The 13,493-nt window shown below is 43.7% G+C and overlaps 1 protein-coding gene across 2 annotated transcripts; it reads left to right on the top strand.

Annotated features, from left to right (window-relative positions):
• LOC310705547 (interferon alpha/beta receptor 2-like) lies at positions 1 to 9,639 on the top strand. 2 transcript variants are annotated; one of them, XM_083500141.1, is made up of 9 exons: positions 1 to 335; positions 2,554 to 2,655; positions 3,929 to 3,970; positions 4,124 to 4,241; positions 5,338 to 5,510; positions 6,425 to 6,567; positions 7,335 to 7,497; positions 7,731 to 7,852; positions 8,124 to 9,639. In XM_083500141.1, the coding sequence occupies exons 2-9, from the start codon at positions 2,613 to 2,615 to the stop codon at positions 8,850 to 8,852; spliced, it is 1,533 nt and encodes a 510-aa protein (XP_083356267.1). In that variant the 5' UTR covers positions 1 to 335; positions 2,554 to 2,612; the 3' UTR covers positions 8,853 to 9,639. The 2 variants fall into 2 exon arrangements, with proteins under 2 accessions (XP_083356267.1, XP_083356266.1); XM_083500140.1 differs by lacking the exon at positions 1 to 335 and adding an exon at positions 445 to 1,234.
• Positions 9,640 to 13,493: the final 3,854 nt, after the last annotated feature.

The following is a 13,493-nucleotide window of genomic DNA, read 5'->3' as shown; positions in this document are numbered from 1 at the left end:
AGCATATGGATAACCTGCCTTTCTTTCCTCGCGGATGGAACTGCGCCACCGAGCTAGCCTTGTTTCCATAATAAGGGAAAGAGACGGGTCTCTTTCGAGTACGTATTTAGAATTCCCCTTCTTCGCCCTCCCCGAGCCCGGCCACTCGCGGGCGCAGATAAGATCAGCCTCCCCGCCCGCCCTGCGTGGCTTTCGCTTTCGGATCCGGCGGAGGCGCCTCGGCTGCCGAGCGAGCGACATGGCGTCCGCCTGGAGGAGAGCCTCGAGGGCTCGGCCGCAGCAGCGGCGCAAGCGGCGGGGATGAGAGCGGCGGCGGGGCGCTCGGGCGCGGCCAGGTGAGCTGCGGGTGGGCGGGAGCGCTGCCTGCCGGCCTTCGAAGGAGGCAGGCGAGGACGAGGCGCCCGAGTGTCCGCGGGGGAAGCGAGGCTGGCGGGGTCGGGCTGGGGCTGCGCCTCGGCGGGTCCCCCGCGCAGCCTGGAGCTTCTCGGCGAGGCGGTGGTGGCCGAGGCAAGCCGAGCTCCTCCGCCGACCCTCGCAAAGCTCGGGCCTGGCAGGCTGGCGAGGAAGGGGAAGGAGGGAAGCAAGTTAGCGAGGGATGGCGGCGCTCATGCGTCGTCTAGCGCCGCCTTTCCGAAGGAAATGGCCGCTGAAATAAACGGGCTGGTCTCCTGAGCGATGCTGGTTATATATGGCTGCTGGCTTGTGTTTAAAGTGTTTTTAGGCTACTTTAATTGCATATTTCTGTACTGTACAGTAGTACCTTGGTTCTCAAACTTAATCTGTTCCCAAAGTCCGTTTCGAAACCAAAGCGTTCCGAAACCAAGGCACACTTTCCCATAGAGAGGAATGCAAAATGGATCAATCCGTTCCACACTTTTAAAAACAACCCCTAAAAAAGCAGTTTGACATGAATTTGACTGTCTAACAAAATAAAATGAAAGCAATAAACAGTGTATTGCAGTCACAGGATCAATCAGTCAGTAGCTGAAGTGGGTTCCACGCAGTCACAAAAACCCCAAAAAGAGCTGCAAAAACAAAAATGCAAAATAAATAACAAAAACAGACAGACCTCAGAGTAACACTCAAAACGGAAGTGTGGCACTCAAAACGGAAGCATAATAATCAAAACGGAGCACGTTCTACTTCCGAAAAAAAGTTCACAAACCGGAACACTTCCAGGTTTCCAGTGTCTGGGTTCCAAGTTGTTGGAGTACCAAGGCGTTTGAGAACCAAGGTACCACTGTATTGTGCCTTACATTGCATATTCAGTGTTGTGAACCACCCTGAGTTGCTAATAATAATAATAATAATAATAATAATAATAATATCCCACCCATCTGGCTGGGTTTCCCCAATCACTCTGGGCGAATTACAGCATATACAAAAACATAATAAAACATTCAACATTAAAAAACAGAATATCTTATACAGACTATAAAGAATAAATCAATAGAAACATAAACATAAAAATAGTCAGTTTACAGTTATACCCACATTAAAATAACCGCCAACGGAAGAGCACAGTATAAAATCCACATAATAAGTAAAGTGTTCGTCATTAAGGCCCTACAAAAGCCTTCCCTGTTTTTAAATAATGTTTCTTTCAGTCGGCTCAAGTGAGCTCAACTTGCACAGGTTTGGATGGCAAGAGCGCCAGTAAGTGTGTTTGTTGCCTTCATTGTTAGGGCCAAACTACAAATCAGCTCTTACGTATTGTATTAGAATGAAAGGCATCTTTTTTGGAAAGTGTGTGGCTTAGCATCTAAGAAACAAAGCCCGAAATCAGTCCTGGAAAAAAATGAATAATAATCAAATAATAAGTGTGCCCCAAGGGCGTTGTTGGCGACATTCTTCAGGGGCGTGAGATTGAGCAGCAGAAATCATAACCAGGCATTTTGACTGAATGTGCATGGGCTGAAAGGGGGAAAGGGAACAGGGGCACACCCACAATCCCGGCCCCAAACATCCCCACATGTTCAGCTGAATGCACTGAGAAAGTCTGAAGTGCAGCAAGTCCATGCAGGGATGGGGGGGGGGGGGCTTGTATGTCCCCTGTGTGACAAAATCCTGCCTTGACATGAGAACCTTAATCTTAAGTGGCTGATGCATAAATATTGTTTCATAAAGACTATTATTATTGGTTAAGGCTTCCTTTTTCAGTACCTTAGCCTCTTCTGTCACCTACACCTACCTTTCTTTCTTTCTTTCTTTCTTTCTTTCTTTCTTTCTTTCTTTCTTTTTCTTTGGGGGGGGGGTCTGCCTTGTTTTTTCCTTCACTGCTAGTTCTCCTCTAAATCTTTCATTGCCACACTTTCCCCTCCCTCAGCCCAAATTTTCTCATGCATCTTGTTTTTGGAGTATCCCTGGTATGACAAGATCCAGAAGGAGAGGGAAAGAAATGATTTGGGACCGAGTATCATATGGGCAAAAGATAATTAATGGATGCCACCCATATTAAATGACAGTTTGGAAGAACGTTTCATGTTACCCTTTTGGAATCACTGTTTTTCTCTGGGATTTTGAAAAAATAATAATTGTTTGGTATACATGCAGGAGTCACATCAGCGCTTACCCACCTGTAGAGACCACCGCATAGGATGTTATTTTAAACTATGATGACATTTTTCATGGGACCACTGCATTTCTACAAACTTGGTGAGTTAAATCTAGAAAGAATTTAACAGCACGCCCTTCTTTTTCTTCTTGTCTCAGCTGCCTTCTTCGCCTTTGCCAAATAAATTTGATCCTCAACTAGTTTCTAGTCTCAAACTGCCCAGGCTGGAAAGAAGACAGCTTTTATAAATAAATGAAATTATGCTTAGAGTACCAGAGTCTCTTAAGATAAGGGAAACAGATTTTTGCCTAGCTACTAAAGGAGCTGAAAACATGCACCCAAAGTTAAGCATTTTAGAACAGCATTTAAGTGGCTGTTAAAGAAATTTAAATGGCACCTCCAGTTTCATTTGATTTTGAATTATTGTTTCTGGACTGTAGAAAAGAACATGTCAACTATTGATTGTAGCGGAAGGGAGATCCAAAATTGGTCCAAGGAAGCCTGAATTTGAACATGGAAATAAATCATGCTACTTTAAATTCAGCCCTATTCAACTAACTTTTACTCAGAGTAGACCCATTGAAAGTAATGACCCTGACTTAACAGGTGCATTCATTTCAATGGGTCTGGTTAGTTGAATCATGTTTTGGGGGAGGAGCGGGCAAAGTCCCATTGCACTAATGGCAGTTGCTGCGCTGGCTGCCAACAGCACAACAAATTACTTGAATACGGCCCAAGTTATTTTTTAGACATGTTTTATATTGATCTCAGTATAATGTAGAAACATTAATATTTTAGAAAAAAATGTAAAGACTAGGAAGGAGAGAGAGTGCAGATATGTGGGATGTGGAAGGAAAGGCATTTTCATTGGCTTAGGACTACTAGGAGCCATGGAAGAGGAAAGGGGGAATACAGTGGTACCTCTGGATACGAACGGGATCCGTTCTGGAGCCCTGTTCGCATCCTGAGTAGAACGCAGCCCACGTCTGCACATGCGTGGGTTGCGATTCACCGCTTCTGCACATGCACATGACATCATTTTGAGCGCATGTGCGAGCAGCGAAACCCGGAAGTAACCCGTTCTGTTATTTCCGGGTCGCCGCGGAGCGCAACCTGAAAATGCTCAACCTGAAGCATATTTAACCCAAGATATGACTGTAGAACATACCTTAGACGTGATTGGTTGCCCTGCCCAAGGTCCCCTGACTTAACACACATTATCAAACTTCTCCAAAACTTGTGAAAGCCACAAATCTCAGCTGTTGTGCTTTTCCCAGGAAGTACATTCCACTCAGCATACAAACAGTTTCAAGAGCGTTTTCTACATTGAACAGATACTTTAAAATTTCATATATCTATTGTTTTAATTTATAGTGTACATCAGTGCTCTGATCTCTGCTCTGTGCAGTTTACTTGGTAAGTATTTTTTAAACTTCTTAACATTTGCTGCCTGGTTCACGTTGTATGTTGTTGCTTAGGAGGAGCAAAATGTACAGCTATTTCATCACGTATGATTGGCAAACCTCATACTCACCAGTACTTACAACTGTTCTTTTTCGCCACCACAAGAAACCTCGGTTCAACTCAAGTTGAAAATGGAGCCACGGGATTTTGAGTACATATTGATGTGGGAATCTGGAAATAATACAGGGACTCCCTGCTACAATGTGATGTATAGAACGAGAAGGTACCTATCCTTTTTCTAAAATACATTCCCACATTTTGTAAATGATTGTGAATGACTGATATGGTGCAAGAATGACTGATATGGTGTCTCTAGTTATGTTCCTGTTATATGAAGAACAGAAACAAAGCGTTATCTGGAAGATTAAACACTAACAAATTTGATATGGCATGTGATTTTGCAGACTGCATTCCACTTTATCATGACTTTTGTATTGGCTGGGGATATGCACCCATAAACTGGGTAAATATTGAGTCATCTGCATTCTAAGAGAGGAGTTGCCCTCTTTCCAGGGGTATACCTTGCAGTTGGCTAGGTTGGCCCCTGTCAAGGGTCTTGGGCCAGGGAGGTACACTCTGGCTCAGAGTGGCTGGATGGGAAAGCAGTAAGCAGAGGGAGGTAAGAAGGCAGAGAGATGGATTGACTGACCGACTGCAGAGGAGGTGAGGGAGACACAGCAGAGCAGTCCCAATGGCCATGGAGGAAGTCACTGGTGATGAAAAGCAAACTTTGACTTTCTGGTCCATGGTTTCTCTTGGCTTCGGAGGCACCAATACATCTCCTTGCCAAGGGCACAAGGGACCCTAGGTACACCACCGTTTCTTCTGCACTGCCTTCCCACAGACCTGAAAGCCATCTCTCTCACTCTGCCCACCCACAAATACAGCCCTCTGTCCTTTTCTCATTACTGGAGGTGGCAGTAGAGGAGTCCAAAGGAAGCATTTCCTCCTCAGTCCTGCTTCCTTTGGCTCCTCACATTGTCACATGGACTAAAAAAGCAATAAAACATGGTAGATTAGCTATAGTTGCTAAAAAAGCCTAGTTATTCTCAACAACGAAAAGGGGGTGAATCTCAGAAACAGACTACACATGAAAAATAAGCATATATTTGAAAAGCCACCAAATGTACTTTTGCACTGACATCCTTCTCACAGAATGGGACACTTCATATCAAATTAGGGGATGAGGGTGAGTAAATATATGCTTGATCTCACTCCGGAATTCTGGACAACTTTCATGTGATGCTTTTGAATTGCTGCTTTATATCCAGTTGGGAAGTACTGATTGTTCATTGGCTCCTCCTTGTTTCCATTTAAAGTTATCCAACACCAAACATGAAGATTGTCACGGAGTGTTCCAATATCACACGTTCATTCTGTAACTTGACAAGAGAGTTTACAGATCCCTATGAGTCATACAAAATTGTAGTGGAGCAGGTCACAGAAGGCGGAGTGCATTCTTCAGATACTTCATTCAGTCCATATGCTGACAGTAAGTAATTTGCTCCTTATTTATGTTTGAAGCACATGCCTTATGCTTCCTATAAGTCCTAGGTCAACCGCACAGGTTTCACACTGGCCAAGGCAGAAGGTAGAGGCCAGTTGTCAACCCCCACTAGGTCATCTCCCAGCAGGCTCCAAAGCTGTCAGTGCCCTGCCCCACGGGCGGAGGAAGGGGGCGGGGGGAGTGCAGCACCACTGGCACCATGGGGAAGGGGGTACCATCACAGCTGCCCCCCTGGACACGTGCCACACCTCAGGACGTGCACCAACCTCGCCTCTGCCTGCTCACCGCCCCCGGTGCCAGAGCATGCAGCTTGGCCCCTGCCCTGCCCTGCTTCTACTTGTTTTAATTGATGCTGCCGAGGCTTCCACAGTGGCAGAGCGCTGACACCAGCAACCTCATGCAATTCTAGCCCCCCAAACCCCCAAGACTCGCTCCTTCTTCAGTGTATTATTTTCAGTGTATTATTTAGATCATTATTCTTTAAGTGCCAAGAGGTCCCGAGGTCCTGACAAGCTTTATCTCCAGCTCTCTATGGGCATCCTCTTGCTTTTCAATGGAATGAATGGCAATAGTGTGACACCCCACTAAGATCAGAACTCAGGACTAAGCACCATATTCAGAGCAGACTTTCGGGAGCAGAAATGAGGATCAAAGAAGGCTGAAGGCCAACAAGCTAAGAGGCTTAAAGGTCGGTTTGGGGAAATTTCTAATCAGTAGAACCCCCACCGTACCTATTTAGCCTTCAATCTGAAAGAAGCATACCTGGGAGAACGTATCATTTCATTTGAGATCTTATGTCCAAGTTAGTAGTGCATTGGATTGTAATTTCATTAATTTCTCTAGGGCTGAGCTTCCCAATCACATTGATTCCTTCTTTTCCTCCTTTCTTTGTTCAACAGCATGCCTAACACCACCCCAGTTTGAGATTTCTGCTTGTCCAAGCTGCGCAAATGTGACAGTGAAACTTTCAGCCTCGTTACTTCATGTATACCAAGAGCTTGATTATACGGTCACAGTGATAAGAGACAATGTCAAGGAAAAGGTCGGTTGCTTATGATTAAAATGGAAATGGTAGACAGTATCAAAATTAATTCACTTCATCTGTAAGAAAGCTGCTATTTCTGTTTCTAGTTCAGGCATATCCAAACTTAATGGTTCTGCTTCCTGATCCATAGCCCTGTCTATCCTCCAAGGCAGGCCTAGAGTTCCTGTCTGGGTGGGTTTCACCCATTCACTTCAATGGAGAGGGCAGCTCTCCATGTTTTGTCCTTTCTGTGGCTGTTGACATTCAGATAGACCAGAAGGGCTGTATATACAGTATTTTGGAATGCCAGCAGGAATTGCTGGATTGAGATGTTTTGGATTAATAGGGTAGACCACTTCCCATGCCAGTACTTGAGGATTGGGCATAGCAGCAGCTAAACCAGCAGAGTCCAAAGGTTGGAGGCTATGTTGGTATTGTTGTGCCTTTGCACTGTTGCTGCAAGAAGAATTGGCAAGGCAAATATTTAGCAGATGAACAGAAATGATAATGTTACTTATATATAGCTTTTTGTATTTCCAGAGCACTTTAGGAAACATTTTCATAGGTATCCTTACAATAGCCCATGACATAGGCTAGTGTAATTATCCCCCCATAGTACAGATGCTGGGCTTTGACTGCAAAAGAGTGTGCAAGGTTGTGTATTGACCTCATGGAAAGGTGAGACTTTCCACATAACAGTCAAGTGTGTTTCATCAGCCCTCATATTTGCATTTGTCCTTTGTATGACATACTCAATTGTCAATCTTTTTCTTCTTCTTTTCTAGCGTGTTGCCAATACAGCCAGACAAGAGAGGTTCCACACTGTCATTGGAGATTTGATTTTCAATACAAATTATTGTATTGCTGTTGATGTGAGAACAAGTCTAAATAACCAGTGCGCTCCGTCTGTCCCCAAATGCCTTATACTCAGCTCCAATAATATATCAGGTATAATGAATTAAGGGGTGGGGAGGGGTTGCAGAGAATTAATTTAAAATTATTATTTTCTTAATTAAAAAAAACTAATAATAGATTATTGCTTTTAGTATTTCAAGTAATGGTTTTAAAAAAAATATTATGAATTTTGGTAATCTAGTGCTCTGTGTGCCCAATAAAACCAGAGTGTTTCACAATAACCCACATATTCACTGTTCTTTAATCACGTTCTTTTTATCTTACAGGTCATATTATATTACCAGCGCTGTTGGGCATATTAATGTCGTCGACAGTAGTACTCACACTATTTGTCCTGTATAAAGCCGGTGTTATTTGCTTAAGATGGAGGAAATGGCCAAGCGTCTTGGTATGTAGCCTTGGGACGGATTCTTTTTTTAAGATAAATAGCTTAATAAGCTCTACTGTACGTATGTATATAGAATTTTATTTATTTTTATTTATTTATTTTTATTTATTTTCTATCGTCGTCTTTTCATGGAACAGTCATTGTTCAAAAGACCTAACGGTCAGTCCCAGGGTCAATGCCAGTTACATAGGGTCAGGTGATATGAAAGTTTGCCCTCTCTGCCTCTCTCTCCTCTGTAATCTGTAAATTTCAAAATTGTTTTTCTTTTCAGAGCATCACACCAAAATTAGACTATTCCCTTTTTAAATCAGAACCGGAAGAAGTGCACACCGTCCAGGTCACCCAACAAAGTAAAAAAAAAGTATGTGGATACGATTCCGATGAAGAGGACAGTGACAGCGTTGCTGGAAATGATGATTTATATACTGCACGTGGTTTTTTGGGGCAGACTTCAAAGTCCTGCTCGCAGGAGGACAGCACAGAGCCACCGTCCCTAGACTGCTCATCCACTACAAGTAAAATCGCTGACCCCCAGGATGAGGAAACAGAAAACCTTCTGCTCATCGGTTGCTCATCTGCTCCAAGTGAAATGCCTAAACCTGTCGATGTTGAAGCAGAAAACCTTCAGAATGATATTAGCAAAGAAGAAAGCCCAACAATTCAAATATTTCATCCTTCTCCTGAAGTGGACTCCGCTAATGAGCCAGACCTGGAGTGCAGCAGCTGTTCCAATGTAAACTTAAATACTGTGGTGCTAGGAATATCTGGCAAAAATGTGAATGCTTCTGCAACATTAAGCTCTTGCCAAGAGAAGGCTGTGGACTTGAAAGAGTTGTGTGTTTCTGATGCATTCGAACCGAAACATATCACTGATGTGCTGGAAATGCAGAACTCTGACATTCCTAACCTCTCTTGTTCCTGGCAAAATTCTAATGGGTCTGGAGGAACTGAGTCATCGGATTCAGAATCGGACTGTGTTGGTGAATACATGAGCAGATGAATCAAAGATGAATAAAAGAATAGCATCTTCCTGTACGATATATATTCCTATGTCAAGGGACTGGGTGGGATCTTCTGTCTAATGCTATCAGTATTGTACAAGTACATATGAAAATGCAGCACTGTTGTGAATTCCCACAGCATTAATATCATTTTCTGTTCACTTTTTTTTTTAATGGGCGGCAAGCCACTTACTAGTCTGCTTCCAGTATAACTGAGTACCCACAATCTGTCATGGCCTGGTTCGATGCAGAGAAATGATGGGAGGAACCAGCTGGGGGACCACCAAGGGAAGAAGGCTCAGAGCCCAGGGAGTGGTGGTGGGAAGACAATGAGTGGTCAGAAGGAGAAGACAGAGAAGAGGTGTCGCAAGCTAACAGGGCTTAGTGAGCCTGCAGAGTCTGTGGTAGAGGGAAGTCCAGAACCGGAGGCAGAGACTGAAGCAGGAGGGTGGGAGGAGAGAGGCCAAGAGAGAGAGATGAGTCAGGCTGATGAAGGCTCCCTGGTGTTTTCTTCTACTGCAACAAGCTCCCCTTCCCCTTGTCTCCTAGAAGCAGAAGGGGCATGAAAAGTGCAGCGGAGAGATTGGTGATGCGCAGACATAGCCTCCGATTGCTTGGGGGGGGGAATCCTGGAGAGGAGAGGACTTAGGTAGCTGTGGGTAGGTGGGGACCTTCAGTCTCAGCAACTGCTTTATGGGCACAAACCTACCAGGCATGAGTTGCTGCACTCATTAGGCCAGGCACTTCTGTACAGATTGTGTTTTTGCTAATAAAGAGTTAACTCCAGCTTGCACACTGTGACTTACTGCTGACTGACTCCTGAGACAACCATTTGTGAAAGCTGGAAAATAAATCCAGCCTTTTGTGTTTCTAGAATAGAATCACAGTGGTACCTCGGGTTAAGTACTTAATTCGTTCCGGAGGTCTGTTCTTAACCTGAAGCACCACTTTAGCTAATGGGGCCTCCCGCTGCCGCTGTGCTGCCAGAGCACAATTTCTCTTCTCATCCTGAAGCAAAGTTCTTAACCCGAGGTACTATTTCTGGGTTAGTGGAGTCTGGAACCTGAAGCGTATGTAACCTGAACCGTATGTAACCCGAGGTACCACTGTAATTGCAAACATGCATCGCAATATCTTCCCATCCTGTTCTATGTTCATTCTATATAACCTCTGTCTTGAGGTTGGATTTGTCGATCACAGTTGATCAGCTGTGCCACTTGATCATCAAGTGGTGTTGACCATGGTGAAGCACTTCGCTGGTGATTAATTGACTGTGAATGGATTTCCTGTTATCTGTAATACATAGCCTAAGACCCTGAGGGTTGTAACTCATTATGCCTGTTTATTCAGAGAACTGGAGGGTTCAGGGCCTTCAGATAGACTATATGTGAACTTATGCTCGGGAATGCATTCATTGTGCCTTGTGATCCAATTCATACCTTTGTGTGTTTTTCTATCAGTATGAAGCATTCCCTCACCCTCAGATTGTTGGCAGGCTTTAAACTGGCTCTGTGATTTTTTGCGTTGCAAAGACTCCAGTGCTCTAATTAGAGAGGTGGCAAAGAGAGATGCTAATATACTTGACCTCTTTACTGTCTGTCACACTGGGATAATCTTTGATCAGTTTCTCATTGCAGAGAATCTGATTGTAGCAATTGTTGGAGTGGCTGGACGTAGGAAGGGGTTAATTTCCTTCATGAGCATAAATCACCCCGTGAGTGAGGTAAATCACAGGTGCAAGGTCAAATGAGCCAGTTGCAAGGTCAAATGGCTCAGACCCCTGACTATATTTGTGATTAATGTATGCCAGCTAGTTCAGTCTTGGTTAGTTGGTGTTAGAAGAATGTTGATATTTTGTATATAGAATCATAGAATATGAAGGGACCCTGAGGATCATCTAGTCCAACCCCCTGCAATGCAAGAATATGCAGTTGTCCCTTACGGGAATTGAACCCACAACCTTGGTGTTCTCAGCACCACGCTCTAACCAACTGAGCTACCCGTATCTGAAAAGCCTACAAGCTGGAACTTCCTTTTCAGTGTATAACTTTTATCCAGAGCTGTTTGCTAAGCTTATTTACGGTACTTCTACAACCGTAAAAAGATTTGGACCTTAGTCTTCTTCTGTGTGGTGTCTGGTACTGCGAGCAAGATGCACACACTTGCACTGAGTGTGCATCTTATATCAGATTCCCAACAGCAGTGCGATCGTGTAATGTTAGCCTCTCAAACTGCACTTCACTTTCAAACGTGTAGCTGAGGGAGCTTAACTATTCAATGTCCATTCTAAATTGCTCCTGAGCCATGAGGTTCCTTTTTTAAAAATATAAAGACATCTCTGTGGCTTAACTATGCATTTCAATATAAAGAGTAGTTAGCACCTAAAAGTGTCATTTGATATCACCATCTTTCTAAAATACAGAATAATTTATATCTTCTATATCAACTTACAGCAGGAAGAGCCATTATGAGTGGCCAGTAAGATTTCCTAAGGCCCAGCAGGTTGTTTCCTGTAGCTCTGGAGAGCTCTGGTTCAGACTAATGAAAGCTGGAGTAAACATCATTGCTGTGGTTGCACACATATTATTAGACTGTACTGCTTCCCATTTGCAACTATGGCAGATGTTTGTGAAGAGTCAACATATTTGGGGGAGAAATGTAGAATTCAGCTTCCTCTTATCAGCACATCACACCTTAGATCAGGTAGTAAATAGCTAACTGATCCTCTTGAAGGAACAGGTGCCTCGTCTGGGAGTATTCCTGAATTTCAGTCTGCCACTGGAGTCCTATTTGGAGTACTTACGTCCAGCATAGACTGTTTTGTGAATAATAATAATTTATTTGTACCCCACTCCAGCTATGTCCATTCACAGACCTGGTAGTCTGGCCTCAGTTGCCCATGGCCAAGAGACCTCCTCTCTGCTACTGCCATACCTTCTAAGTGGGGCTGCCCTTGATGATGGTAGGGCTGGTGCAGAATGAGGCTGCTAGGTTGGTGAGTTGGATGCCCCATTAGCTAAAGTGGTGCTTCATGGTGCTTCAGGTTAAGAACAGTTTCAGGTTAAGAACAGACCTCCAGAACGAATTAAGTTCTTAACCCGAGGTATCACTGTACAGCCTACGTCCCATGACCCCACCTCCTAACAGTTTGCATTTGCCTTATTTCGGTTCACCACTTCGTGACCTTAAGGCAGTGATGGCCAAACTTGGCCCTCCAGCTGTTTTGGGACTACAATTCCAATCATCCCGTTAGCTAGGGATGATGGGAGTTGTAGTCCAAAAACAGCTGGAAGGCCAAGTTTGGCCATCACTGCCTTAAGGTAAAGGGCAGATGTAAATATCTAAATAAATAAATAAATAAATCCCTGTTGGTTGCATTACTGCAGAGAATTTGTTTCTTTTTCCATTGGTAGATATTGGCTACTACTTAAAACAGGGCATTTTGATGTGGAATATACCAAATCTGCTCTGTTGGTTCCTTTGAGGCAGTTTTTGAACACTTTCGTTTTCTCTCAGGCATTTGCTCTTGTAAACTTCAGAGACCTATCCTGTTTATGATAACTTTCATTGACTTCCTTAATGGATTTGTTTTTGGAGAGACTTCAGTCAGACAGCACATCAGAAATCTGAGACTGGTTGGCATCTGTCTTGTCTTGGGAGACAATGGAGGCCTGTGCCTTTTTAGGTGAAGTCAAACTGTCAAAAGGTTACAGCTGCTGCTGCTGTAGCTGTAGAGACCGATATAGGAGACACAGGTTTCATTGCAACTGGGGCAGATGCAGGCGTCCGGTTGTGCTGCTGCAGATGCACACTAAACAATAAAAGATGACTGGAGGCCTTACATTAAAACCACCTATATTAGTCATGAAACACATGCCTTGCGGTTAAACACTTGCATGCAGCTGTTAACAGAGAACACATCTAGTTTCCCCCAACTGCATTGCTTTCGTATTGGTTTCAGTATTATACTGCTTATTTCACCAAACACCATGGAAAAGTGATCATAAGCCCCCTTTAATTCAGGATATAGCTAGTGACCAGATTACTTTCTTGCTACAATTAACAATTAATTATTTTTATTAATATATTTCTAACCCCCCCCCCCTTTTTCAGGGCAAGCTCTGATAATTAGACTGGAATTGACGTGGGCCTGTTTCTCAAATGTGCCTGCTTATTTCTATGTGGGCTTCCAACTGGCTTTCATTTTACTTGAACCACCATTTCAAAACAACCCTGGGAGATTTGCCACACACTGCAGTATGAGGTTGAGTATTCCTGCAGCTAAACCAGACCTTGGTCCATGTTATCTTATTGAAGCAAAGTCACATCTAGCCAAGCAGGCACGAAGGCTATGTATAATGTGCAATGTCATAGAGTGTGGTATTCACTTGTGCTGACTGCATTGTATTATTATAACTATTGCTTACTATTTTGTGAAATACACAAGACACAGGGCAATATCAAACTGTTTTACTCAGAGTTGGTCTACTGAAATTAATGAACATCGCTAAGTTAGGTCTATTCGTTTCAGTAGGTCTCCTCTGTGTAAAATTAGCTGTGCAACTCAGTTTTCCCAGTAGATTAGCCCATGCCTTCCTCACAAAGGGTTATGTACCACAAGGAAAATGAAGTGAACAAAA

The sequence above is a fragment of the Podarcis liolepis genome (genome assembly GCF_965112155.1).
Source record: "Podarcis liolepis genome assembly, chromosome: 4".
NCBI lineage: Eukaryota > Metazoa > Chordata > Lepidosauria > Squamata > Lacertidae > Podarcis > Podarcis liolepis.
This window is presented reverse-complemented; position numbering and strand designations above follow the sequence as displayed.